The sequence below is a fragment of the Lepidochelys kempii genome, chromosome 7 (assembly GCF_965140265.1).
Source record: "Lepidochelys kempii isolate rLepKem1 chromosome 7, rLepKem1.hap2, whole genome shotgun sequence".
Lineage (NCBI taxonomy): Eukaryota > Metazoa > Chordata > Testudines > Cheloniidae > Lepidochelys > Lepidochelys kempii.
Genome location: NC_133262.1, coordinates 83702614 through 83730225, shown reverse-complemented (window position 1 = coordinate 83730225; position 27612 = coordinate 83702614). Strand labels below are relative to the sequence as shown.

At 45.8% G+C, this 27612-nt stretch overlaps 1 protein-coding gene across 14 annotated transcripts in view; it reads left to right on the top strand.

Moving 5' to 3' along the window:
- The window catches only part of CDH23 (cadherin related 23), a 521149-nt gene that overhangs the window by 291347 nt on the left and 202190 nt on the right, over positions 1–27612 (top strand). Inside the window, exon 14 of one of the 14 annotated variants that reach the window (XM_073353559.1) lies at positions 10996–11312. The exons of the other annotated variants lie outside the window; for them this stretch is intronic. Within the exon in view, the coding sequence (XP_073209660.1) occupies positions 10996–11031 (36 nt within the window). The 3' untranslated portion in view covers positions 11032–11312. Of the gene's footprint in view, positions 1–10995; positions 11313–27612 lie in introns of those variants that run through there. 14 annotated transcript variants of the gene reach the window in all.

Below are 27612 nucleotides of genomic sequence, written 5' to 3'. Positions count from 1 at the left end.
CCCCTGCCAGGCTCTGCTCAAACAGCCCTACCTCTGAGGAGAAGTTTACAGGTGAAAATGTCAACAGTGCAGAAATAGCAATGTGCCCTGTCTCATTTGCACATGATTTCTGGGTGTATATCTTCCCTCCTTACCACCTTCATAGCACCTGAAATACTTTACAAACACCAGCCATAAAACAAAGTGGGAGATTGGACAAACAATTCCTAGCACTTGGTCCCGGGTGTGAAAGGACCCCTACTGATTTTAGGGAACTGTATGTGTTCTCCGCACCTCGTGCTTCTTGAGGGCATGAAGTTATACCAGACCAGCTTGCTCAAGAAGTGTGAAATTCCTGCTCTGACCTTTTCTGTTATGTTATTAAAAGGTTTCACGGCTAGTTGTTTCAGAAAAAAAACACTTCAATATCTGCTGGTAGCTGGGGCAGAACCTACCAATCCCTCCAGCCTAGGGCTACACAGCCGACTCTGCTCACACCCTTTGCTTTGCTCCTTCATCGCTGGATGTAGCATTGCATTTCAGTCTAACTCGTTGTCCCCATGGACCACCTTTCACAAAGGGGCACAGTTTAGGGGCAGACAGACAAAGTCTGTATGCTGGGTAGAGAGACTTCCTGGAACATGCAGTGGGAGAAACCATCCCGGTGGGATGAATGGAAGCATGCACTTTAAAATAGGTTTCAGAGTAGCAAAATAGTGGCTGAGAGTGACCCTGGTGACTCTGCTGTGTATGAGTGAGAGCACCAGGTTACAGGCACTAGACAGCACCAGCTTGGGAACAGTTTTGCTCCATATAGGGGGTTCTGCAGAAGCAGTGAAGAAAGCTCTCTAGTTGTAGTCCTCCTCTGAGGTAAGGACAAGGGGAAACAGACTGAGCTACTGGTTTCTGCTTGCTCTATGTCATGTGAGAACCAGCTGTATAGGCTGTGTGAATATCATAAGATAGACTTGTACAATGACCAGAAGTTGCATGTGGGTCTATGTCCCTCAGGCTGCAAACAGGGTATTATCTATAGTCCCGGGACCAAATCATTGAAATATCCCCAGAACAACTACAAGACCCATAGCCAGCAATACAGAAGAGGGCATGTGTGAGTACTGTACTGCTATTGTGACCACCCTCAAAGCAATTCCCAGTCTTCTGTTGGCTACCGCTGTGCGTGTGTATAGCAAGAAGCAGGGCAGGGGAGTCTCTTCCAAGCCCTGCCTTTCCCAGCTATGAATCTGTGAATGGATAGACTAGAGGGGGTGGGAGGAGATGAATTGATTGGCTAGAAAAAATTCCCAAGACATGAGCAGCTGTAACATCAAAGAGAGGCACATAGATAGACCTTAGACCAGACAGGAGGATAAATCCACTGAAGAGAGGAACAGCTCAACAGACAGAGGAAAGAGGGGTAGGTAAAACTGAATGTCCAAAAATCCTAAACTCCATCAAATATCAGTCCAAGCCCTACAGAAAACAAGTTATAGCACAAATGGCAAATTTCCCCCATCATATACTGTATGTAGTAGAGGGCACCCAGTGTATGGAAGAAGGGAGAGAATCAGAATCAGCAGATGATGGAGCACAGCAGCCCTTAGAGGAGAAGAATGACAAGTCTTGGTGGTGTGGAATGTAAGATCCCAGAGCCCTTGATGGGCTCCCTATGGGAAGAGAAGTGACATGTGAACATGGGCATTAGATGAGAATTGAGCTCTTGCCCCTTAATGCTCCTCCCTCTGCCTTTTGTAGAAGCTACCTCCAGAAGGTGCAGTGAAGGGGCTGCTTAGGATAAGCTATGGAGTAAAGTGTCTGGAGGTATCTAATGGTAAAGCACAGATCGCTTTCTGATCCATCCAGGATTTGGGGAAGCGGGGAGGAGAAGTGTTTAGCCACCAGATGGCATTATCTGAAGGAGGCCCTTTTCAGTGGGGAAAGGGGGAACTAGAGCTTCTGGCAAAGATGAGGATATGGTGAGGGGAAGTCATAGAAGAAAATGACATATCTCTGTTTCAATTAACCCACACTGTCTAGACAATTCCTACAGACAATTCTCTTGCATGTAAGCAAAAATAAAATATGTGAAAGAGCAGAGGAGGATGGTAACAGTGCGGGACTGTCAGACTGGTCCTGCCGGATGCAAAGTCCAGGAGTTCAAACAACAGCCAGCAAGCCATTGCCAATCTGATCAGACTGCAGTGCTGTCATGTTGTGCTAAGTGGCAGAGCTGTCTAGGTCTCAGCGAAGGACACTGATAAATTGCTCCTGCCATTGTGTGAGGGTCCGAGTGTATGTCCACACTTAAAACATGACCGTGGCACACCTGCAGCATTGCAACTGTGCCACTGTCTACACTGGGATTTACGTCAGCATAGTTACGTCTCTGAGAGGTGTGGGTTTTTTACACCCTGGAGCGATGTAGCTATGCTGATGTAAGTTTTCCACGTAGACCAGCCCAGATCACTATTCCAGCATAGCAGGAGTACAGTGCCCCTCAGAGTTTCTTTTTCTTTTTGTTTTTTTCACTCCTATTGCTGATCTTTTTGAGCTTGAAGCTGCAGATCCAAATTTTAGCGTGAAGAAAAACTAGGCAGTTTTAATCCATTCTGCTCAGAAACTGTGGACCGTACCACTAGTGCCCTGCTGTATGGATAGTGCTGCGCTGAGAGCCTGATTCCTGGTATGTGAATGCTTCCAAGTTTCTATCCAGCTGCTTAGACCTTTGTCTTGCTGTACCACTGCTTTCAGTCACTGAGGTTGTTTGCAGTAGCCTTTGTCCCGACAATTTCCCTCTGTTGCTCCCACTGGTTCAGCTCTGCACATGGGAGCAATGATGGGAGTGCTAGTGTAGCACACCCAGTAGCATTTTAACCACCGTTTGGTCGCAGAGCACGTCTAGAGGAGACAGTAGCTAGAGTTCCAGTCACCAATCTGTATTAGTGCTACCCCCGTTGCTACCACTGTTGGAGCTGCACTGGTAGGAACAGTGGGGTGTAAGGAGTTTGTGTATACGAGCCCTGTCCCAGCACTAGTACCCTGGTGTGAATAGGAGTACGAACCTTCCTCTGGATGATTATTTTTCTACTTTAATGGATTTCCTATTCTTCCCTCTCATTGAGGCCACAGTTGTCCCTTTTGTATGATCAAGAACTCTAGGCCATTCCTCTCTGGTCCGTAGCTCTTATACATGGAACAGAGAAAGTGGAAACACAGATAAAATTCCAGTCCTGGTAAGTGCAGTTTCACTACATCCATCCTGTCCCTCTTGTTTCACAAATGAGAAGAGCTTTGGGCAGAAAATAATCACACAACAAACCTGTCTTCGGTGCACTCATGTAGGACATCATTATTCAGTCAGTCAGGGTTGCCAGGAGCTGGGGCCAATCAGGCATTTCCTCTCTAAGGGTATCTCTACACTACACACCAGATTGGCAGGCAGCGATCGATCCAGCGGGGGTCGATTTATCGCATCTAGACTAGACGTAATAAATCTATGCCCAAGCGCTCTCCTGTCGACTCCTGTACTCCACCGCTGCAAGAGACGCAGGTGGAGTCGACGGGGGAGTGTTAGCAGTCAACTCACCGCGGTGAAGACACCACAGTAAGTCGATCTAAGTACGTTGACATCAGCTACATTATTTATGTAGCTAAAGTCGCATAACTTAGATCGACCCCCCCCCCGCCAGTGTAGACCAGGGCTAAGATTAGGGATGTACAGAATGGCCTAATTAGCATCTTGTTAGGGTTTGGCAATAGCATTAGCAAAGCCTACAGGGATGGGGAATGGATGTAAGAAAGCCTATAGGAGATGAGAATTAATGGGTAGGGAGGTGGTCTTAAGACTCTCCTTAAGGTCTGCACAGTTGAATCTATCTGAAAAATGCTGATAACTGAAATATTTAAAACTGAGATGAACCAATGAAGTTCTGTTTTTAACTCAAGATGCATTCAGTTTGCCTAGCCTTAAAGAGTCTGCAGAGAAATGATTCCACAGGAAAGCGTTATTTTTTATGGTAGCATTGACTCCAGGATCTCTCGCTACGATTTTTAGGCTGTTTAGGCTCAGATCAGTTGCTTTAGGATGCCTGAATCAGCTGATACCAGAATAAGTCAGCTGACTTGCTCTTTAAGCTTCCAGGAACTCTGCTGTGTATTCCCCACTGAGCCCATATTTTCTTCTTAGTCAAAAAATAATGACAAGTAGAGAGAAATTACTCTGGAAAAAAGTGAGAAGATATGTTTCAGTTACAGATAAGGAGCTTCAGTGCCCCTCCTCCTTCACTTCAGTTCGGTACTGCTCTTGTTGAAACAATACACAAGAGTCTTACAGTCATGACCCAAAACTGTACATTTTACAATTGAGACACTACGGTGTTTTGGACTATTCCTATAGAGAAAACTAATGTATAGAAACGTAGGAATTGCCATACCAGATCAAACCAGCATTCAGACCAGTAATCCATCCAATCATTTAAGTTGTCTCTGACACTGGCCAGAACCAGATGCTTCAGAGGAAGATGCAAGTCACTTCACAGAGAATAATTATGGAATGATCTGTCCTTGGGGAAAGTTTAGTTTTAGTCCTTTCAGTTAGAGGTTGGTTTATGTCCCGAAGCATGAGGGCTCACCCTTCCAAACTTTTAGGGATTTTTTTACAATGAGGCTCCACTAATGTAACTCTGGGCGTTCTTATTATCCATATAAATGACCAGTAATTTTTTGAATTCTGCTAATGTCTTGGCCTCAAGGATATCTTGTGGCAATGAATTCCAAAGGCTAATTCTCAGAGATGTTTTAGTTATTGGACTTGATGTATAAAAGACATTCTGTAGCCTGTGTTAAACAGGAAGTCAGACTTAATGATCATAATGGTCCCTTCTGGTCTTAAAACCTATGAATCTAGAATAATGTTTTATGTTTAACCAAAAAATGTCATTCCTTTTTTCAGTTTTAAATGTACTGTCTTTCAGTATAATTAACTGTTGCCTTGCTCTTGTATTACGACAATGGATAAACAGAAATGCCAGATAAACCTTCTTTACGCCAGTCATTATTTTGTATACTTTCATCATAGCCCTTCAGATTCAATCCTTCTCCAAATAGTGCCAAGTTTTTAAATCTCTCTTCATGAAAAAGTTTTCCATGTATCCAATTATTCTTCCACTTATCACCGGAACCATTCTATTTCAGTTCTATCTCATTTGAAGCACAGGGGCCAGAATGGAACTTTAGTGCTCCATGGGAGGGCATCTATTGATTCATAGAATGGCATTCTAATATTTTCAGTATTCTTTTCTGACCCATTCCTCCTGCGTCCCAACATTTCACTGATTTTTGACAGCTACTGCACGTCCAGCAGAGGTTTTCATTGAGCTGTCCCCAGTGATGCCCAGATCCTTTCTTGAGTCATTGCAGTTAATAGAAGCCAGTGAAGCGTATGAACAGTTCAAGGTATTCTCTTCAATTCACATTGCCTTGAATTTGCCAACATTGAACTTCCTTGGCCATTATGCTGCTTATTCACACCATCTTCCTCTGAAAGTTCCTCACCATCCTTCTGATTCAGAGAAACCTAAATAATTTTGTGCTACCTGAAACTTTTGCTACCTCACTGCTCAAATTAATAACTGCATTAAACAGCTCTGGTCCTAGTGCAGAGCTTTGCGGTACCTCAATCTTGTTATTTTACTCCTTGCTTAGACCCACCTCCCTTAATGTGCTCCAGATCCTTCCAGCACGCAGGCATGTAATCTGCTACACCCTCCCTCATACCAGTGTCTGAATGTACACACAATTACACAGTACCTGGATTCATGTTTACATATACAACTTCCTCCATGTTCACACTCCTATTCGCTCTCTCATACGTGTATGTTCCCCCATACTTGAAAAACACAACTGCTCAGCTGCCCATATCTCTCATTTTCCCCCCCCCCACACACACACACATAACCCTCTCCCAATATCTGCGTATAGTTGGGAGACACCTTGTTAGAAAGATCCTAGTGCAGTAAATGTGCTAATTAACCTTTCATTGCTTCTCTCATTATGGCATCTTTAATTCAGTTGACAAAGTCTCTCCCTTTTACCATTTTGGCCATCACTTTTCTTCTGCCTCTTCGATCTCCGGTTGGCCTCCCACCAGGGACAAGGAAATTGATCCCAGTCCAATTTTTTTCTGTTCTTTCCAGCCAGCCGTAAAAGCCAGTCAACAAAAAAGTAATAATGTAGTTGTCCCACACTGGGAAAGAGAGCACCAGACATCAATAAACTCATATTTAAAATGCAAATCACTTTCTCAATCAGCTGTCAGTCTGCTATCGGCTCTTACTTCCTGACAGCTGCATAAGGGGCTTCTGTGGCTTGGTGCTGGGGTCTGCAGGGGGCAGGCACAGTCTTAAACCCCTGTAAATACCTTCCCCAGGGATTTGTTCTGTCCAGCAATCTCAGCTTGGTGACTGAAAAGTAAATAAGGCATAGTTTAGCAAATGGGAACATGTCTACTGGATGTCAGCTATTCCTGCAAGTGGGCTTGTTACAATGGACTTTTCTTGTTATGTTTTTGCTGCTACTCCATCTCCTGTCATCCCAGATTCTGATCCAGGGTTTCATCTGTTCTCAAGCAAACACAGGAACATAGACTTCCAGGGCTACTGCCAGTCCCACTCTGCACTCCAAACCTGAGGCCTTTGCTAATCAGGTTCACCACCCTTAATCTCCCTTTGCCTACACTGGTTCTCTCCAGCTTCCTTTCATTCAGGGATGGGGAATCACACCTCCCTTTCTGATATCACATCCATCTCCACTGTCTTTGTTCAACGTGACTCCCAAAAACGCATGTAAGGACAATCCCTGGTTGGTATGAGCTGGCGATTATATCTTAAGAAGTTGTGAGTTATAGCAGGTAGAAATAGTGTAGGATGCTAAGTACTAAACATAACAATACCATTCTGCAGGTAAAAGTCTTAGCAGGTGGACTAGGTGTAGTCTGGCTGCTTCTGAGTTGAGCCTGTGGTCTGGGGTGTCGTTAGGGTTTCATTGAAAGAAAAGGAGTACTTGTGGCACCTTAGAGACTAACAAATTTATTAGAGCATAAGCTTTTGTGAGCTACAGCTCACTTCATCGGATGCATACAGTGGAAAATATAGTGGGGAGGTTTTATATACACAGAGAACATGAAACAATGGGTGTTACCATACAGACAGGGTTTCATTGGATCCTTTCCACTGTGCTGTTCTTCCCTAGGTTTTTTTTCCCTTCATCAAGGTTTGCTCCTGTCTCACAGGACAATAATATGGCGTATTGGTCCTTTGAGACCTTAAGAAAAGCTTCAGGGGCCAGCACTACCCCATTCCATGATTTTGTGGAAGATTACTGTGGAATGAAGAATATGTCACTGAGGGAGAAGTGTTTTCAGGAGGGCAGTGGGAATTTGGGAAGAAATCCCACACAGCTGTTTCTCTTCAGGGCCTGAGACTACAGTTCTCATGCACAGAGTGGTGGGCTGGAGTTCTTTTCACTGCTGAGGGCCTTCTGGGAGCTGTAGTTCCTAGGGCTGCTGGGACTGTAATTAAGTGTTTGGCAAAGCATGCTGGGAAAGGGCGGAGTATTTAAGAAGCTCCCTCTGCTCAGAGTAGGGAGAGACTTGCAGAGAGCTTAGAGGTTTCTCCCAAAAGAAGGGAATGTAACTCGTTTGGTTTTCTTGTTTGATGTATTATTATTCTTGTTTGGGGAGAAGGGAACTATTCAGCAAACCCTTTAGGGCAAGACCTGCCAACTCAGAAGGGCTAGAATAGAAAAACCTTGACAGGGAAGTTCTGTTTTATCTTTGGGAGACAACCCCGGGGATATGGTCTCTTTGTTTGCTTGGGCCTGCTTGACTCTCCAGCAAGGAACAGCCTCAGCCTTTTTCACCGCAGCTTGTGCCTCCACAGCATCTTGTCACCAGGGGGCCGGATGCAGTTCCTTGCTACTTCTGCTTGTGTGCTACTCTCTGCTGCTGTTGACTCAGCACTGAGCTTGAGATGAAACTTGGCTCTCTTGCTCATAGCCATCAGGGAGCGAGGCTCCCCCATATCCAGTGCTGTTGATAAGATCACTGCATTGAGTACGTTTTGGGAAGTTGCTTGGCATACTCTCTTTTCAGGCTATGGAACTTCCACTCCTTTTTTGTGTTCACCAATTTTTTTTTTTTGCCTAAAAACCAGGTTATTTCTGCCTCTTGGGTGCATCACGGCTTCAAGACTCTTAATCTCTAGGTACCTGAGCACTAGGATTACTGAAGTGACTGGGTCATTCTCTGGGAGGATAGCTAGCTCGCCTTTCCTAGAGTTTGCAGGTGAATATTCGACTCTAGAAGTTACAGAAAGTAGAGAGAATCAATAGTATGATGGAAAAAAACCTCACTCAGTAAATGGGTGGGTGAAAAACAAAGGAAAGTGCAGAAAGGCTTTGTAATCGTGAGTCTCTGATTTAGGGAAATGAGTACTCTTTTGGCATTTGTGTGGAAGAATGGAAATTGGGATGGGAGAGAACCTATTGTCCGACTTCCCTACCAGTTAGGAGCAGAGCCGTCCTTACCCATACGCAAAGTACACAGCTGCGCAGAGCACCAGGAAATTTGGGGCAATTTCCTGATGCCCTGCACAGCTGTGTGCTGCTCCAGCCCCTGCCCTGCCCCGCCCCTTCTCTGCCCCAGCCCCACTCCCACTCCCCTGAGGGGTGCAGCAGGGCTGGGCCTGCACTCACTGGTGGTGGGAAGTGCAGCGACCCAGCCCCAGCCGTGCCGCCAGTGAGTGCTGGGGGGTGATTTTCCCCTGCCCCCCAAGCCAGCCCCCCTTCCTGTGGAGGCCTGGGGCCAGCCCCCCCCCCCCCCCGTTCCTTCCCCGCAGAGGCCTGGGGCCAGCCCCCTGCTCCCACCCTGCAGAGGCCGCCCCTCCCCCCCGGGGGGCTGCATAGGGCCCCAGAATTGCTGGGAACGGCCATGCCAAGGAGGCTTTCTTAATATTTAGGACTGAAGTGTAGTACAACCCCTCCTATCCACAAAGGTAATGGTATCTATTTGCGTAGCATTCCCTGACACCATGATGGCATGTAAGATGGTGATGGTGATGAAAGATCAGGTATAAGGGATGGCACCTTCAGCTGTATAGTGACCCAAACATCATGCCTAAGAGTTGGAAGACGGAATTTGTCTTGTTCCTTTTTTTTTACTGTAGGCAAACAAGGAATTTATTCATATTCAGTGGGAATTGGTAGAGGGTGTGGATGTGAAGAACATGATTGGTAAGGGGATAGGAGACTAACCATCAGTGGTGAGGGTGGATGTTTTAGGTGCGAAGCCTGGGGTAGCCAGGACTGGGGTGAGGGGGTGTGTGATTAGGGACCGTAGCATATAATTTAGAGCCCAATGGGGGATGATAAAGAAATCCTGATATGTTATGGAAGGTGGCTGGATTACCTGTAACAGGATAGAGAGGAGAAGGATGAGGATGTGTGATTGCAGACTAGAGATAGGGTGGAATGGGTATATTAGACTAGCTTTCAGGTAGCATCTGAAGGCTCAGGTATGTAAACTGGTTGTAAATGTTTTTCTCCTGTCAGAGTGAACCCCTGGAAACCTCTTGGATAGGGCAGAGTGACTCCTCTGCTGCAAACAGGAAAAATGGAGGTGTGGGAATGGTCGGGAGGAGCTGTTCTGTTCAGATGTCCTCTGAGCTCTGTTCTTCCCCCTCCCACCACCTCTTCTATCCTTTCTCCCCAGCTCTCTTCTCCACTGGCATCTTAATTGATCTCATTGTTCTCAATCCCCCTGAGTCCTGAGACTCCAGCTGTGCTTAAACAGAGCAAAATCTCTTCCAATTTCCCCACCGTTTAAAAGAAAATTGAATTCTTTATCTGCGATAGGAGAGAGAAACTGCAAACACGTGAAACAGTAAATAGTTAAATAATCAAAGAAGAGATTCCAAATTGTCTGGAAAGTTAAATGCAATTTCTTTTAATTGTTATTTGGTCAAACCCCTTGTTCTTTTAAAATATTCTTATCAATTCATCTTGGTAAATAAAGCAAAAGGGGGGAGACAGAGAGAGGGAAAAAGAGGAATTACTAGGTAGCAAGATGATTGACGGATCTGAAGTTCTCGTCTGTCTGTCAGGGCCCAGTGCTCTTTGGTTGTGTTTATCTCTTTAATCTAAATATCAATCCGTAAAACCGAAATGGGACGGAATAGGAATCATGACAGCCCAAGTGCTAAAGAGAGAGACACTTATTGCAGCCTTTGCAGCCGCCGTGTGTCCTGATGGAGCTGTCAGGATAAATACACATTTTCACAGTGCATAGGCAGAAAAAAAATGAGAAGGGAAAAGGAATGAAACAAACCAACAAACACACATTTGTACCTGTCCAAATTATATCCTTTAAAAAACAAACAAGTGAACAGGAGTCACTCATTGAGTATTGTGATTTGGAGTTTGCTCCCCATTATTATTTTTTGCTGTGCTGGTAGTTTGGGAGTGACTGAGAGTTGAAAGGAGCTCTTGTTCAAGGAGAGGTGTTGCTCTGTTTTAGGCTGTTGGTGGGCTAAAAGTTTCCAAAAGCCAGGCTTCACAAATACAAGTAACAGTCCTATATGGCAGTAATAATCTTTCAATAGATTTTCCTCATCCAGACTTATTTGTCCCTTTGCCCTGCACCAGGCCTACTGTATGATCCCCAACACACACACACACACACACACACGGCCCCAAAAATACCAGTACAGTCATTACCCATGTTGTGTTTGTATTGGTTCAAAGGGCAGGCAGCAGCTCTCCTTAGAGGCAGGCACAATGCAGGGCACGTGTTTTGCAGGATTTCCCCTTCACTCTGCCAGCGCATCTTAGTTCTGACCTGCAACAACTCTTTGCTATGAGACCTCCCATAGGCAGTCTGCCAGGTGTGCTGTGTATTTGTGATGTGAACAGGTGCTCACTACTGAGAAGGCTGATCCCACAAAACTCATTTACATTGGACAGGGCCGGCTCTACAGTTTTTGCCGCCGCAAGCAGTGAAGAAAATCGCCGCCGTGGCCGGCAAAGGGGAGAAGCTGCCGCTGATTTGCCGCCGCGGCCGGCGGGATTGAGGGGCTGCCGCCGAATTGCCGCCACCGCGGAAACACTGCCGCCCCTTGCTAACTGCCTCCCCGAGCACCTGCTTGGAACGCTGGTGCCTGGAGCCGGCCCTGACATTGGAGGCCTAATCATAACTTGCATCCAAATCTCTATGGGTTCAGTTAGAACATTTAATATCCTTGAGAGAAACAGATTTATTCAGTAATCCATGGCCCACCACGCCCCCAGACGCAATTTTTTTGTTTCTGGATTCTACTGCTCTTGTCCACTAGTAGAAAAGCAAATCGTATCTTTGTTTTAAATGAGTTCCTTCAGATAAACACACTGAGAAGTCCTGAGGCTACTGCATGTTGTGTTCAGTTAATAACATTGAGATGCGTCAAGTACCAGCACAAATAACCACCTGCCCCATTGGACTTGGGAAAGGAGGTTTTTCCCTCCAAAGATTAAAAGTACTCAGGGACCCTATCTCTCTTTCCCTGGGATTTAGACCCTTCCCTGCCCAAAAATCCCATCTGGAATTCCTCCACAGCGCCCGAAGTAAGTGTGTTGTAGGGCAAGACTGACTTAATTGGCCTCAAGTGAAAAAGTCGCCTGTGAAACTGATCTCCAGGAATAGATCACATACAAATGCAGAAGTGATGCCAAAGGTGCTGTAACTTAGGCCTTGTCTACACTACAAAGTCTTGTTGACAAAAAGCAGCTTTTGTTGACAAAACAGTGAATGCATACACACTGTAATGCGACTTTTGGCAGCAAAAATGCCCTGTTTTGGCAACAAAATAATACCACCCTGACAGGAGACTTAAGGCTTTTTGCACAACATTTTTGTCCACAAAGTGCCAGTATAGACACTGCACTTGATGTCATCGCTTTAATTGGCCTCCAGGAGGTATCCCACAATGCCCATCGTGACCACTCTGTTCAGCTGTTTGAACTCCACAGCCCTGCAGCCAGGTAAACCACCATCTGTCCCTCCCCCTTAGAAGCCACAGACATTTTTAAAATCCCATTTCCTGTTTGCTTGGCATGGAGAGATCTCATTGCATCTTCCCAGGTGACCATGGCAGGTTATCGCAGCAACGTTCTCCTACTTGGACCACTGTGGAGCTGTTGGATCTGCTCAGTATATGGGGAGAGGAGGCTGTGCAGTCCCAGCTGCACTTGAGCCATAGGAATTGGGATGCTTATGGGCAGATTTCTCAAGGCTTGTGCAAAAAGGGCTATGATCAGGACATGCTGCAGTGCAGAGCGAAGATAAAGGAGCCAAGGCAGGTATACCATAAGGCGAGGGAGGCAAACCATCACTCTGGTGTTGCACCTAAGACCTGCCAGTTCTATAAAGAGCTGGACACTATCCTCTGTGGTGACCACACCACCACCACCAAGAGCCTCGTGGATACTTTGGTGGGCCTAGAGGTGGCAGAAAGAGGTATCTAACCCGGAGGACAAAGTTATTGATGAAGAGGTGGAGTTAGATGATGTGGCGCTCCCAGTGGGGTCGCCTGGTGGGGCAGGCAGCCAGGATCTCTTCACCACTCCAGAGGTGTCTAGCCATTCTCAGCAGTTGCTGTCCGGCGAGCAAGAAGCAGGAGAGGAGACGCCTGGTAAGTGGCTGTGGTTTGTGTAGTGCGGAGGTGGGTTCAAGGTATAGAAATGTACAAGAGTGGCTGTGTTTCTGTGTGCTGGACATTTCCCTGTGTAGCTAATCAGTACAGTGGAACAGGGTGTTGATGCACAGTGAGATCTCTAAGAAAGTTTCCTGGAGGTACTCGGTAATCTTCTGCCAAAGGTTCCTTGGCAGAGCTGCTTTGTTCCTTCTGCCATTGTATGAAACTTCCCATGTCATTCGGCAGTCACTTGTGTGGGGACAAAAGTGGCACACAGGCAAGTAGCATAGGCACCAGGGCAGAAGCCACAAGCGTGTAGTAGATGTACCCTCAGTTTCCTGTATATCCTCAGCAGTGAGATATCCGCTACAATGACCTCCTCCTGTGGAGAAGTGCAGGAGAATTTTAAAATTTTTTCCCTAGTCTGCTACACAGCAACCCTTATAAAATGCTCTTTTCCCCATGTAGAGCACACACACACCCCCAAGCCAACACTCGTCATGCTTTGGGTGTTCGCAGAGATGTGCGCTTGCCAAGGGTCAGTGAGAAAGAGATTATGTTACAAAAGGTGTATTTTACTGAAATGTTTCAATGCTGTGTGTGAATTTAGCATCAGTGCATTGTTCCTTCTGCTTCGGCAGATGTGGCCTTCAGGAACACCACACGTACCCCGGCTAAGCATCTCTGCCAGATAAGAAAGCGCCCAAGACAGAGCAAAGAAGACACGTTCCAGGAGGTACTGCACTTCTCCAATCAGAGAAAAGGGAATGTAAGGAGTGGAGGGAAGCCAAAAGGCAGGCCAGAAAAGAAAATCAAGAGTTTATTAAGGACAATACTGAGCGGATGATTAAAGTCATGGAGGAGCAAATGCAGATGCTGAAGTCCTTAATAATGCTGCAGTACGAGCAGATTTGTGCCTGTCCTCTCCTGCAGCACATTCAAAACTCTTTTCCATGCCCCCCCCCAAAAAAAACTCCACCCGCACATTCCTTTCCGCTCTCTGGGACTTCTCAGTTTCCCCTTCACTCCACCCCCTTGGACAACTTTCAGAATGATAGCTGGACCCTCACACAGCAGTGAAAGTCTGCCCTTCCCTGATACCTCCTTTCCCACCAAGCATCTTTGTGTGTGTTGTTTCTTGTGCGATAAAAGCAAAGGTTTTGAATGGTAACTCATCTTTATTTGTTTCCTACAAATTGAGATAGCGGGCACTACCAATACCTATGCAGGCAGTTTAATCATTTGCTTACTGGAATGTAAGGCCCCAAATGTCACCCTTGCTTCCTAGGAAAACTACATGTAATGTAACATTGCAGCACCAATCACAGAGATATACATTACTAGTTCTCATTTTCAGAGTGCTGCCTCAAAGCCTCCCTGATTTGAATTGCCCCCCTCTGATAGCCCTGGTATCTGGCTGTTCAAAATCAGCAACCAAGCAGTCTGCCTCAACACTGCACCCCTAAACAAACCTTTCACCCTTAGCTTCACAAAGATTATGCAACATACAGCACACGGCTATGGCCATTGGAATATTATCCTCATTGAGGTCTCACCTGCCATAAAAGCATCGCCAGCGTGCCTTTAATCTGCCAAACACACATTCAACTGTCATCTGGCACCTACTCAGCCTGTTGTTGAACCGCTCCTTACTGCTGTCCAGGTTTCCCTTGTAAGGTTTCATGAGCCACAGCTGTAAGGGGTACACCGGATCTCCCAGGATAACTATGGGCATTTCAACATCCCCCACTGTAATCTTCTGGTTTGGAAAGAAAGTCCCCACTTATAGCTTTCTATATAGGCCAGCGTTCCTGAAGATGCAGGTGTCATGCACCTTCCTGGACCACCCCACGTTGATATCAGTGAAATGCCCATGGTGATCCACAAGCGCCTGCAACGCCATGGAGAAGCACCCCTTCCTATTGATGTACTCCATTGAAAGGTGGTCTGGTGCCAAAATTGGAATGTGTGTGCCATATATTGCCCTCCACAGTTAGGGAAACCCATTTCTGCAAAGCTGTCCACTATTTCATGCACATTTCCCAGAGTCATGGTCCTTCGTAGCAGGATGCGATTTATTGCCCTGTACACTTGCATTAACAGAGCCCCAGTGGTCGAATTCCCGACTCTAAATTGGTTTGCGACTGACCAATAGCAGTCTGGAGTTGCCAGCTTCCACAGAGTGATTGCCTCCAGTTTCCACAGAGTGATTGCCACATGCTTCTCTACTAATAGGGCAGCTCTTGTTCTGGTGTCCTTGCACCACAGTGCTGGGGCAAGCTCCGCATGCAGTTCCAGGGAGGTGGCTTTCCGCATACAAAAGGTTCTGTAGCCACTGCTCGTCATCCCACACCTGCATGACGTACGCTCCCACCATTCAGTGCTTGTTTCCCAAGCCCAAAAACAACGATCTACCCTATGCAGCTGTTCAGTGAATGCCAAAAGCCATCTAGAGTTGCTCATATCCATATCACGCAGCATGTCAGGCAACTGGGAGACTTCTTCAGTTAGGAACTTTGCAATTAACTGCACTGTCGTCCGTGATGTCTTCATGACAGTTATCAGAGCATAGGAGAGCAGTGCGGGATCCATCCCTTCTCACAAAGATTGGGACATTGAGCCCAGTCCCAAGATGTGCCGCGATTTGCTCCGCCTTCCCACAAGACCTAGTGGCAGAAGGTGTCGAATTCGACTGTGGGATAGGTACCCACAGTGCACTGCTCACATTGTCGATGCTAGTGCCCCAAATGTGGACGTGCTCTGCTGACAGAGGGAGTGACTGTGAACATGCAATACTGATTTTTTATTATAGCACTTTTTGAGTTTCGACATAAATTCTGTTGACAAAACTCTGTACTGTAGACAAGGCCTTAGACACCACCCCCAACCCCCACATGCTTGCTCACCTACTCTCTGAGACCTGCTTACACACACTCTGTGGTTGTGTAAGGGAATCTAAATTAGTGCACACTGAGGAACTCAGAAGAAGCAGAAGGCGTGGGGTGGGGAGACGCACTATAATTTGCACCTTCTTCCAGCTCCTCGATGTAGAAGTTACACCTACTTAAACTACTTTATACTTCTGAGATTGATTCAAGGACATTATCCACCTATCAGTTCCAGGTTGGTATGTCCAATAACTAGGCTCAGGCTGCTTTTTGGGGAGGTGCTCAATCATGGGAACAAACCTGAAACTGACCCCACACCTGAGTGACGCTGAAAAGTGTTGGGGGGAGAGAGGGGCAACAGGAAGTCTGTTTCCTTCCCTCCCTTCTCTTCCTCTGAGAGAGTTTGATACTGCCTCCTCTGCTGCTTCTGCCGTTTCTCCATCTCCGCGAGCGCAATGAGCTGTGCCTGGCCTTGCCTGCTCCATACACCCGACCCACTGTCGGGGCCAGCTCAGACAGTGCTGGCAAATCTACAACTGCTGATGCCCCCACCCCACCACTGAGAGGTTGTAATGTCTATGGTGAAGTTGATCCTTACTGTGCATACTCCAGTGGTGCTTGGTGTGCAGTTCAGGCTGCTCATGTACAACTGATACCTCTGTGTGGGTAGTAATTTCAGGCCCTTGGGGAATCGGGGGATGTCACCTCAGTGCCTTAGCTGGATGAAATCACAAGTTCCTCCTCACCCCTTCCTGTTTATCATTAAACTTCCATCCATTGTCTCCCTAACTCCAGAAATGCACACTCCAGTTCTGAACATACTTCCTGTTGCCCCTCTCTCCACTCCCTATGCAGTTGGCTTGGCGGGTGGCTTCTCATTGACTCTTGGGCTTCCTCATCTATGTCTGTGCAGGGAAATTGAATTGCTTTGTAAGAACCCCTAGCTTTGCGTGAAGCAGCCCTGGCCATAATATCACTTTTTCTGCTTCTCTGACAGCAGAACATTAAATGATAAAATTCCTGTCACAAATTATACCTACGTGCTGCTTAACATTAAGAGGGGTTATTAGTTGTAGATGATACCAGGCTGAATTACCTTCATTCCTTTTGGACAAAGACTGGGCCATGCTGTCCCATTCCTCCCCACTGGGCTCTGACCTGTTCACACCCACCTTCAGATTACGACTGGTTCTAGGTCTCTGCTCCTCTAGGTGGGATCTTGTTGTAATTTCACTCCTGCTCCAAAATGGGTTGCCCCTCCCACTCCTCAGGCCAAGACAAAACTCCTGATTCTTAGTGCTTTATCAGCTCTGTTCTTTGGATAAGATGGAGTTGCTAATGGCGGCAAAGGGGAGAGAGGCAAGTGAAGAATTATATGTATGAGCGTTCGTGAATATCTCAAAGATTGTTGGTGATTTATATTTCCTGCATCAGACTTTGACCTTAATTTCTTTCGTTTTGCTGGGCTGTAAAATTCATTAGCGACCTAACAGCAGAGTGATTGAGATGTCAGCCAGGCAATTGTGTGGTTATTTAATCTATCAGATGTGCTGCTTGCCATTTAGGTGGACAACAAGAGAATATGAAATCAATACAGTTCATTAGCAGAGAACTTGTGCCTGGCCCAATCACAGAGCTCCAATAAAACCTGGTGAGGCGAATGTCTAAATTGTATTGGTGTCACCTTGGGGAATAAAATAAAAGGGGGGGAGAATGAGTGTATCTGGAACCCCATAGTAAATGTCTACTTCTCTACGAAACGGCTGCCTTCATATAGCACGACTATTGAATAAATTTTAGACCATAATCTCCAACTGCTAACAGCCTGACTGCAGTAAATTACTCCATGCTAAATCGAGGCGGCTGCTGCATGGATAACAGTACTAACTGGTCTAGTGGCTGGCTGATGTTGAGGGGACTGCTGTTATAAAACACAATCAAGAGAAGCTGTTGTTTTTTCTAACAGCTGGGAGAGGAGGTGAGAGAAGCTTTGTAATTCCCAGGGTGGTTGATTGGCCTTTTTCCCCATGCCAGTCTCAGCAAGAGGTCTCTGGGGTTGTTAGTTTACTTTTAACCCCCCACATCCTTTCAGACTCTGCACTCTCAAGCTGCTCAAGCACCACTTTAAATTTTCAGTGTCCTGCTCTTAGCAGCCCTCCATCTCCTCGATTCCCTGCTTCTTTCCTCTCCTCCTCCCTCTCCCCCAACCAATCACCTTTACACTTCTCCAGCTCACTAATTCTGATCAGCAGGTCATCTCTGGTAGCTCCTGATTATAATCTCCTGCCCAGGTTCCACTCTTTAGATGACACCGAAAGAGAGAGGTTCCTGAAAGTGATACTGGGGAAGATGTCGTTTTCATTTGCGGAATTTATAATAGTTTAAGTGGAATTCCTACCAGATATTGATCTGTTTTTGTATCCAAATGATTATTCCCCCGGTTAACTGTTCAGTCTCTCTCTTTCCAAATATCCAGTTGTGTTACAATCAGCATGTATGCTGCTTTTCAGGGAGTACAATATTCAGTGAATATCACTAGAGCTATTTGCTAGTACACCAACTTCCGACCGATATTTTATGGAAGAGCTATTTGTTCGCTAACATTCTAGAAACAGTGATGAAGTTTGGGTGATGCTGGAGCCTGGTAGCAGTACATAGAAGAACTAACCATCACTAGATCCTGGTTCAGCTGTGGCCAAGATGAGGGAAATGGATGTCTGGGGAACAAACGGTGACATCTGTAACCTTTTTAACTCTAGGATGTTGGTCTGAGTCTAGTCAGTAATGATCATAAGTTGCCACGTAAAATGTTTCACCTCTCAAATATTGCTTTGAAGTTTCCCAGTGGTGTGGGATTGGATGGCTTGGCAAGCTCATATGGGAATTCAGAGCTTTTCATTTCTAAGTCACTTTCATGAATTTGGCTTTGATCAGCAATGCAAGGTATTACTACCTAATGATGGGTCATTCATTGGTCAGTGTGACTCTCAAATCTAGTTCCTAGTGGAAAAATGTCCACGAAACTCCTGTTGGAACTGGTACTGATTGCAGTCTGAAGAGAGTTAACTACTCTTTCATCTCTGGAAATGGTTCCTCAGATCAGTATTGAGGCACAGAGCAAAGTGGCTGTGGTACAGAGCTGTGTGTTGTACAACTGAGTGAATATAAGACAATGCCTTTGCTCAAATTACTTCCTAAAAAAGACCTACAAAAGGGGCGAGGGGGAATCTTCCTTTTGCTGCCTCCTTTTCATGGCTAAGGCCAACATTCCATGTTAAAGATTAAGACTCTGTGAGAGGTGGACTGGAGTATTTTCAGCCAGGCAGGCAATTTGGCATACTGTAGACAGACCTCGTTCCTTTTTCATGGTCCCATTTCGCTGCTGCTCACCCCACAGAGTATCACCAGGAGGCTGGCAGGTCACACTGATGCTTTGACAGGTTTTTGACGTTAGGTAATTGCTTTCTTGCTACAACTCTTTTAAGCAGAGAGCTTCTGGCCAAAGCAATTTGCTCCCCATCAATTTTTATTTCCTGGTTTTTAAATAAAAAAGAGACTAAAACCCCCCCAACAATAACAAACAAACCTGGGAACTCCTTTATCGAACAGCCCTAGTGTCAGGCTTCATTCCTTTTGCCTGGGCAGGCCTGCAGAGTGACATCTTAAATGGAAAGGAGTACTTGTGGCACCTTAGAGACTAACCAATTTATTTGAGCATAAGCTTTCGTGAGCTACAGCTCACTTCATCGGAGATGTAGCTCACGAAAGCTCATGCTCAAATAAATTGGTTAGTCTCTAAGGTGCCACAAGTCCTCCTGTTCTTTTTGCGAATACAGACTAACGCGGCTGTTACTCTGAAACCTAAATGGAATGGAATTCTCTCATCAGCTGGGGTTGTTGTGGCTGCTGTCTCATTCCTTTCTCTCCCTAGCCCTACTCCTTGTAGCCTCCAGTTGTGGCATGAACAGAATCCCCCTTTTTTTAAACAAATATCATGGCCATACTCTCAGCAGCTGTGGACTTTCAGGGGAAGGGTTATTTTTAGTTAATATGTATTGCTTAGAATTGCTATTGATTAGGAGGTTTCAGAGTAGCAGTCGTGTTAGTCTGTATTCGCAAAAAGAAAAGGAGGACTTGTGGCACCTTAGAGACTAACCAATTTATTTGAGCATGAGCTTTCGTGAGCTACAGCTCACTTCATCGGATGCAACCGATGATGAGGAGGAGAGGCAGGAAGGAGAATAAAGAGACAGACACACACACACACACACACACACAGAGTAAAGATCACCCCTGCCAGGGTCATTTGTCATGCCTGCAATGAGGGCTGCACGGGAGAGGCCACAAGTGTCATTAATTTGTTGTCTGTGTCCAGCAGGGGTTCACCAGGTATGACAGTGCCGGCTTTTCCTCCTCCATGCAGACTCTCTGTCTCTCTTGCTCCCTGGACAAAGCTTGAACCAAGCCTCCCCAAAGGCAGTGACAAAAGAGTAGATTTTCTTTGACTGTCAATGGGATATAGGCTCCTGAGTAACTCATGCCCTTTTGAAAATTTTACCCTTAACATTTCTCGGTGATATATCTAAGGCTTTATGCACCTCATTCCTCTTGGGACATCTTTTCCCCAGATAATCCAGCCCCTCCTTCACATCTGCCTAGCAGCTGTGATCATCATTTCAACCTTCTTATTATGACATTCTTGATGTATCGTTTATTATTAGTTGGCTTGTTTGTTTGAGTATTCCAGTAGCACTCAGAGTCCCAGACTGAGTCCCCATCATGCTGGACAGAACACTGATCTGGAGTCAACCAGCAGGCACTAGCGATGCTGACAGGCAAATCTCTGTGTTTTGCAATTAGAAGTGAGAGTCCTCACGTGATTTCTCAGACGTGGTTTTTCCTGTGCAACATTTTCTGATGTGTATAACCCGATAATGTCAACGTGAAGGGAGACTCCAAGATGATTTCAGAAGTGGAAGGGTTGGGAGGTCCTCACCCCCCAAAAAAGATGCCCAAAACCTTTTCCTCCAGTCTCAGTATTTTTCTGTCATCTTTCTTCCAGCAGTTTCTGAAAGGCAAATGAACAGAGGGCTGGTGTAAGGATGCCAAGTCACAATGTCAAAGGACTATGCTCTTCTATAACAACAGCCTGTGTCAGGCGACGTGGTAGGCTACAAAAGGCTATAACCTACTAGGTTACATGATCCATATCCATTGACTAGTGGCTACTGTTACATCTAGTGGGTGAAGCCTGTGTGGGTTATGCTCAGGTAGCAGGCAGTGGAGGAGAAGTGCGAGGGAGGGATTGGGGTTTGACTTTTGTCATTCAGCGTTCCCCATTTCCTTAAGCTAGAGTCAGCTATGATCATGCCCCATGCGGTGACAGAGAAGAGAGACACCAAACTCCTCATACTTTCAAACATGAGAGATTCAGTTGGTGGGAAGGGGGTTTTTCCATTGGACAGAGCTGCAATGAATTCATTCTTCTGGGTCTCCCAGTCCATCCTGTCTTCCGTGTCTCTCTGTTAGATTGCAAGCTCTCCAGGGTGCAGACTGACGTGATATCTGTCTCTTGTACAGCACTGAGCACTTTGACAGCAATTATTAATAACAATAATATCTGAAACTGGACCCTTTCCCTCAAGAGTGTCTGCGCCACAAAGGGAAAGGGTGGGCTGGTCATCTTCCCTCTCAGAAAAACATGCATTCTTTTTTTAAATGACCTGGTCAAGGAACTGCATGTGAGGGGTTAAATTTCGTTTGATTTGCTGAATTAAATCTCCCCAAGGGATGATTTTATTTATGGCTTCATTATACAGTATGTGCTGTGTTCCAGATTTGGTGAGATGATTTTTAGGATTAAATTGCAAACCCGCAGCAACTCCCTCCCACTTCTATCCCCTGGCATTTCTTCTCTCACTCTCCCCATCCTCTCTGTCTTCCTTTCCTTCCTCTCCTCTCACCTCTTCCATTTCCTCCCATTAGTCCAACCTTTGCCCTCTCCTACTCCTTACCCTACCCCACACACTTCCAGCTTGTGGCTATCCTTCTCCCCAGTCCGAGTAATGGGGATTCAATAGGAATGGGAACATTATTTTCCTAGATAACATTTTCTCCTTCCACCTCTTCAGGGCTTTTTTCATTTCTAATTATGAGAACATCTTGTAGCAGGACCCTACAAGTTCACATCCACTCCATAGCATGTTCCTCCAAGTCAAAGGGAATTAATTATTCTTCCACTGTGTTTTTGCTAGCCAATCACCTCAAAGATCCATTTCCAGGGCAAACCATGTTTAACTTGGGGTGGGGGAGGGAAGAGTTTCCATCTCATTCTGGAAAAAGTGAGCTGGGGAAGGTTTCCCTCTAGGTTACAGGTGAAATCTATCAGCAGAAATGGGGAGCCCAGACCAAATGAGCAGTGAGGCTGAATTCTCTCACTTTGGGGCAGGTTGGTTCAGGTAGATCATCTGTTAGATCAATGAAGTTATCACAGGAGGTTCAGCAAAGCTGTAAGGAAGTATCTGCCCAGTATGCCTCAAACATAGTGGTACTCACAAGCACAGTGTGCCCTCTGGGACTCGAACCCCTACGAGGGGGTAGGGTCCCAGAACCCAGGCTCCAACCTGAGCCCAAATGACGACATTGCAATTTTACAGTGTGAGCCCCAAAACCTGAGCCCCAGTCAGCTGACAAAGGCCAGCCGCAGGTATTTAATCAGTGTAGACCAGGGGTCGGCAACCTGTGGCACGCGTGCCAAAGGCAGCAGGTGAGCTGATTTTTAGTGGCACTCTGCTGCCAGCCGGGGTCCTGGCCGCCGGCCCTGCTCATCCCGCTGCCGGCCTGGATGGACAGAACCCCGGGCCGGCAGCAGGCTGAGCGGGGCTGGTGGCCAGGACCCCGGCTGGCAGGGGCCAGCAGACGGAAGCCCAGACTGGCAGCACGGGCGGCAGACAGAACCTCAGACCAGCAGCACTTAGCCCGCTACCAGTCTGGGGTTCCGTTGGGGGGCCCCTGTAAATGTAAAATTTATTTCTGGCATGCGAAACCTTTAATTAACGAAGACGTGGCATGCCACTTCTCCAAGGTTGCCGACCCCTGGTGTAGACATAGTGATGCACACTACACTGGTTGCAGCAGAGGATTGTGCATACGTGTGTCTGTCTGCATTTTTGTTTCTTATACTGAGGTACGTTCAGTGTTCCACCCCTCCCCTTCCCCATGCAGGCATGTTTCTGAGCATTGGGGAACCTCAGGATATAGATGTTCCATAAGAGATCCTGCATATGTCTTCAGAGAGTTGGTCACAGAAGATTCAGTCAGGGGCAGCGAATAGGAGGCCGCGTAGTCTAGTGGATTCTACATAGGGCACTCCTGGGTTTTAATCCCCACTCTGTGGCCTTGGGTACGTTACTTGAGCTTTTTTCCTGAGCTATAAAATGGGTGTGGGGTAATATTCCCTCTCTCACAGGGATGCAGCGAAGATGAATTGATATCTGGGCAGTACTTCGAAAACATCCAGTGCTGCACATTGTGACCACATAAGGGTTAAGTGTTCATTAGAAGACTGCTAGTCTAACCTTTTAATTGGGAGGGTCCCCCCATATTGATGATGGGTGAACATGGCAGTGGAGGAAGCATTCAAGAAGCACTGTCAGAGCTTAGAGGGTGTATTTTAAAGGGCTCTCACAGTCTAGACATTCTTCTGCTCCCATTGTTTGTAGAAAATGCTTCTGTATCTTTAAATTCCTTCCTTCCTCCTCTCTTTGTGCCTCCCTGAAGCTGCTGTGAGTAGAGTTAATCCTTTAAGGAGTTACTCAGTGGGGCTCAGTGAATGATGAATGTTGAAACCATTACCGGCAAAACACCAGGGCTCCGTGGAGCTGTTTAAAAATGCATTCTCCCATGTAAATTTCTGCTCCATCAATCCTTATGACATGTCAAACATTGCTATTGTTTCCTGAACAAATTGTACGACATGCCTTTTTCTGCAGATTTGTGCACAAGAGCAGAACTGCTCTACAGCTTTGGCTTCCACTTTTGTCTTGTAGCAGGTCTAGAGTAGCAGCTGCTCTCATGCTGATTCCCGTCACAAGCTTCCTGCTGGTGTGTATGGGTGATAGGTGCCTAGGAATGGAGGGGGGAAAGTATATGCATGTATGACAGGTGTAAGGTGTTGTGAGAATGCACATGTGTGCAAGATAGGTATGTTTGAGAAGGGAACGTTTGTGCATTGGCTGGGGGGTGTGAATGTGTGAGTAGGTATTTTTGAATATATGTATCACTGTGTGTGTGGCCTGTGGGAGAGTGCAAGAGATATTTATATATTAAGATAAAACTACCCAGAAGAGAATGGGATGTGCCTCTGTGTGTATATTTGTATAGATGTATGCTTTATACACATATACATGTAAAATGTGTTTGTATTATGGTAGCACCCACAATATGCTAGTCTCTATCCACAAATATAACTCACAGTACACACATGTAACACAGTGTAGCTGCACAGTGTCTCATGAGCATATTAATTCACTGCAGTGTGGTTCAGGGAATTACTCCTTTGTCTTCTTTAGATCTTGTCTTTCTGGCAGTCTTCTGGAGTTTGACTGTACATAAATGGTCTCTAGAAATGGACTGCAGCGGTGACAGCTCATAAAAGTACAGATATAGACCCATGTTTTCAGTTTGACCTTTGCAGGCGACACTGGGCAGACCCTACAGTGGAGTCGCATCTTATGCGGGGGTTAGGTTCTAAAGTCAGCGTGTAAGGTGAAAATCACGTATAGTCAAAATTACCCTTGAAAATCCCTTAAATCGCCCATAAAGTACAGTATACTGTACATTGTTTTGTGTATACAACCCTGTACAGTAATATGTATAATGTATACAGCAATGTACAGTATATAATAAAGAGTACATATGCAAACTATAATTTTACAGTACTGTATTTTTAATTACAGGGGGGTATTTACAGGGGGTCATCAGGGCTTGATGTCGATCCAGGAGATGGAGGTGACGGAGAGCTTGGGTGACGGAGAGTGAGTCATAGACAAAGTGGTTGACTCTGGTTCAGCTCGAGAAGTTGATTGCATACGCTCATCTGCTGCTGGTTGTTTTTCCTTGAAAAACATGGTGATCAGCAACTGTCACTGTTGTCTCTTGAGCCGCTCAAGCATTTCGTGATACGGTCTCAAATCGTCCATAAGACTAAGTGTGATTTTGAGGCTTCATTCCATAGAGGGATCGTATTCAGAAATTAAATCATTCAAGTGTTTTGCTGCTTGGAACACTTCAGCAAATTTATGAAAATTCCAATTTGCTGGCTCTTCCTGTTCGTCGTCGTCATTTTAGTCTTCTGTAGACAATTTTATCAGTTCCTCTAACTCTTCGTTAGTCAGTGTTTCTCTATGGCTCTCAATTAATTCTTCAATTTCTTCCTCAAGGATGTTGACGAAGCCATCACCACCCACTTGCCTGGCCACCTGAACAATGCGTTTCACTTGCGTTTCACTTCTTTGTCAATGGTTGGGAAACCCTTTAAATCATTCACACATTCTTTCCATAAGGTTCGCCAACATGCATTGACTGTTTCCGGCTTGATTGCATCCATTGCCTGTTTAATGTAAGTGATGTCATCAGCAATGTTGAAGGACTTCCAACACTCCATCATATTAAGATTGGGATCAGCATCCATAGTGCTACGTATCCATGAGAACATAAGCCTCATGTATGTGGCCTTGAAACAGCGAATCATGCCTTGGTCGAGAGGTTGGAGGATGGAGGTGGTATTTGGGGGGAGAAAGACGACTTCAACATTGGTATGCGCAAACTGGAGTGCCGCAGGGTGGCCAGGAGCATTGTCTATGATCAGCAACACTTTAAAGTCAAGCCCTTTCTCTTCGAGGTACTGCTTGACCTCCGGAATGAAACACTTGTGGAACAAATCCAGAAATAATGCTGCTGTCACCCAAGCCTTTTTATTTGATTGCCAGAACACAGGCAGGAGATTTTTGTTCTTGCCTTTTAGGGCACGGGGATTTGCAGCCCTGTAGAGCAAGCCCATCTTTATTAAATGCCCAGCCACATTGCCACAAAATAACACAGTCACATGGTCTTTAGCTGCTTTGAAGCCAGGGGCTTGTCTTTCTGATTTCGAAGTGTAAGTGTGGTTGGGCATTTTTTTCCAGAAGAGCCCAGTCTCGTCAGCATTAAAAACTTGTTCCAGAAGTTAGCGCTTTTCTTCTATGATTTTGTTTAATTGTTTGGGGTAGGCTTTTGCTGCCTCTTCATTGGCAGATGCAGCTTCATCAGTAGTCTGCACGTTTTTGAGGTTGAAGCAGTTCCTAAAATTGTGAAGCCAACCTTGGCTGGCTTTGAATTCCTTCTCAACAGAAGGCTGTCCCTCTTTGGCGGGAGGTTTGAACAGCGCATAGAGGCTAAGAGCCTTTTCTCGCAACGTGTTGCCATCGATAGGCACACATTTACAATTCATGTCTTCCAGCCATAAATTTAATCCCTTTTCAGTCTTCACTAAAGTCTTATCACACACCTGGCTTGTCACCTTAGCAGTTATTGGAGCACTTGATGCCATGGCTTGACGAATTTCTCTCTCTCAAATCTTGATGGCACGGATGCTAGATTCTTTGCGGCCATATTTACGCACCATGTTGAAGACTGACATACTGTCTCTCAATAATCCTAACACAGCCAGTTGTTCCTCCAGCATTGGAACAGATCGCTATTTCTTCAGTTGAGCACCAGATGAAGTAGTTGGCTTGCATTTAGGGGCCATGTTGTACGAAAAATATGTATCTTTAAACACTAGAATCATATTCAGCGTGGCAAGATGCTCACACTATGAGAGGCACATGGGAACTGAGACCAACTGAGGAAACAGCAGATTCACGTCTCCCATCTCACGCTCACTCTGGAGCATCCTCTCACTGAGTGGAATGGTGGGTGGAACCGCCTGCACTATTTACAGGTATCTTGTTGTTTTTTCTTTTTCTTTTTTTTTTTGTCAAGCACGTGTAGTTGAATTCACGTACGTTAAATGTGCGTATGATGCAACTCGCCTGTATTTGAATATTTTGTGCAGGAACCTGTATAATTTCCCTGGTTGCCTCTGTGTGAGATAGGAGTGTGCACACCACATGACATGGGCCTGTCATCACCAGAACATCCACTGAGCCTGATTTTCCTCTCATTTACACTGGTGTAAATCAGAAGTAATGCCACTGACGTTACTCTAGAAAACTCGTTTAAGGGAAAAGAGAATTGGGCTCATTGTATCCATTAGAAACAATTACAACTGAAAGTGCCAAGTGTTGTTTACCTCAGCAGCTTGCTGGTATTTTAGCATGGCAATAACATGCTAGCACTGTCCTGGAGTAGCTAGCACATGTAGCAAAAGCCGTTTCTGAGCCAGCAGGCTGGGTGCATCAGAGCTACTACCCGGCCTTGCATTTCTGCCACTCAAGTGTGTGGAAAATGCTGGAGAAGGAGAAGGGTTTTTGCAGAAGGAAGGAAATCAGCCATGAAAATTGCCAACGACTCTTTCTGTGCAATTTGTTAGTAGTTTTGTTTTACATGCTGGGAAATCACAGAATTAAGCTCTGCACAGAGCATGGTTTTGATATCTCTAGGGGCTGCCAAAGTTCACATTCAACATGCCGTGGCCCCGTGGAGCAGCTCTTCTCACCTTGTACTACACTAACCTTCTTTTAACCTTCTTTTTTCCCCTGGTTGGTTTTTTGTCAGCAAAAGAAAATTACACTTCCCCAGCATTGTCCATCACTGAAATAAGCACTTACAAATGCAATTATAAAGGGCCAAATGAGGGAATTAGTTTTGCTGGTAATGCCAGCCCTCAGTAGCATTGTCAAGCCTGTTATAAATCATTACCTCATCACCGGCCAATCCAAGCATTCTGAAAAGCCTTCTTATCTGACTGTTACTGTCCTTTTACGCTGCACTTGGGGTTTAGGAAACAAAGTGATGGTTGGTTAAACACTGGGCTCCGACAG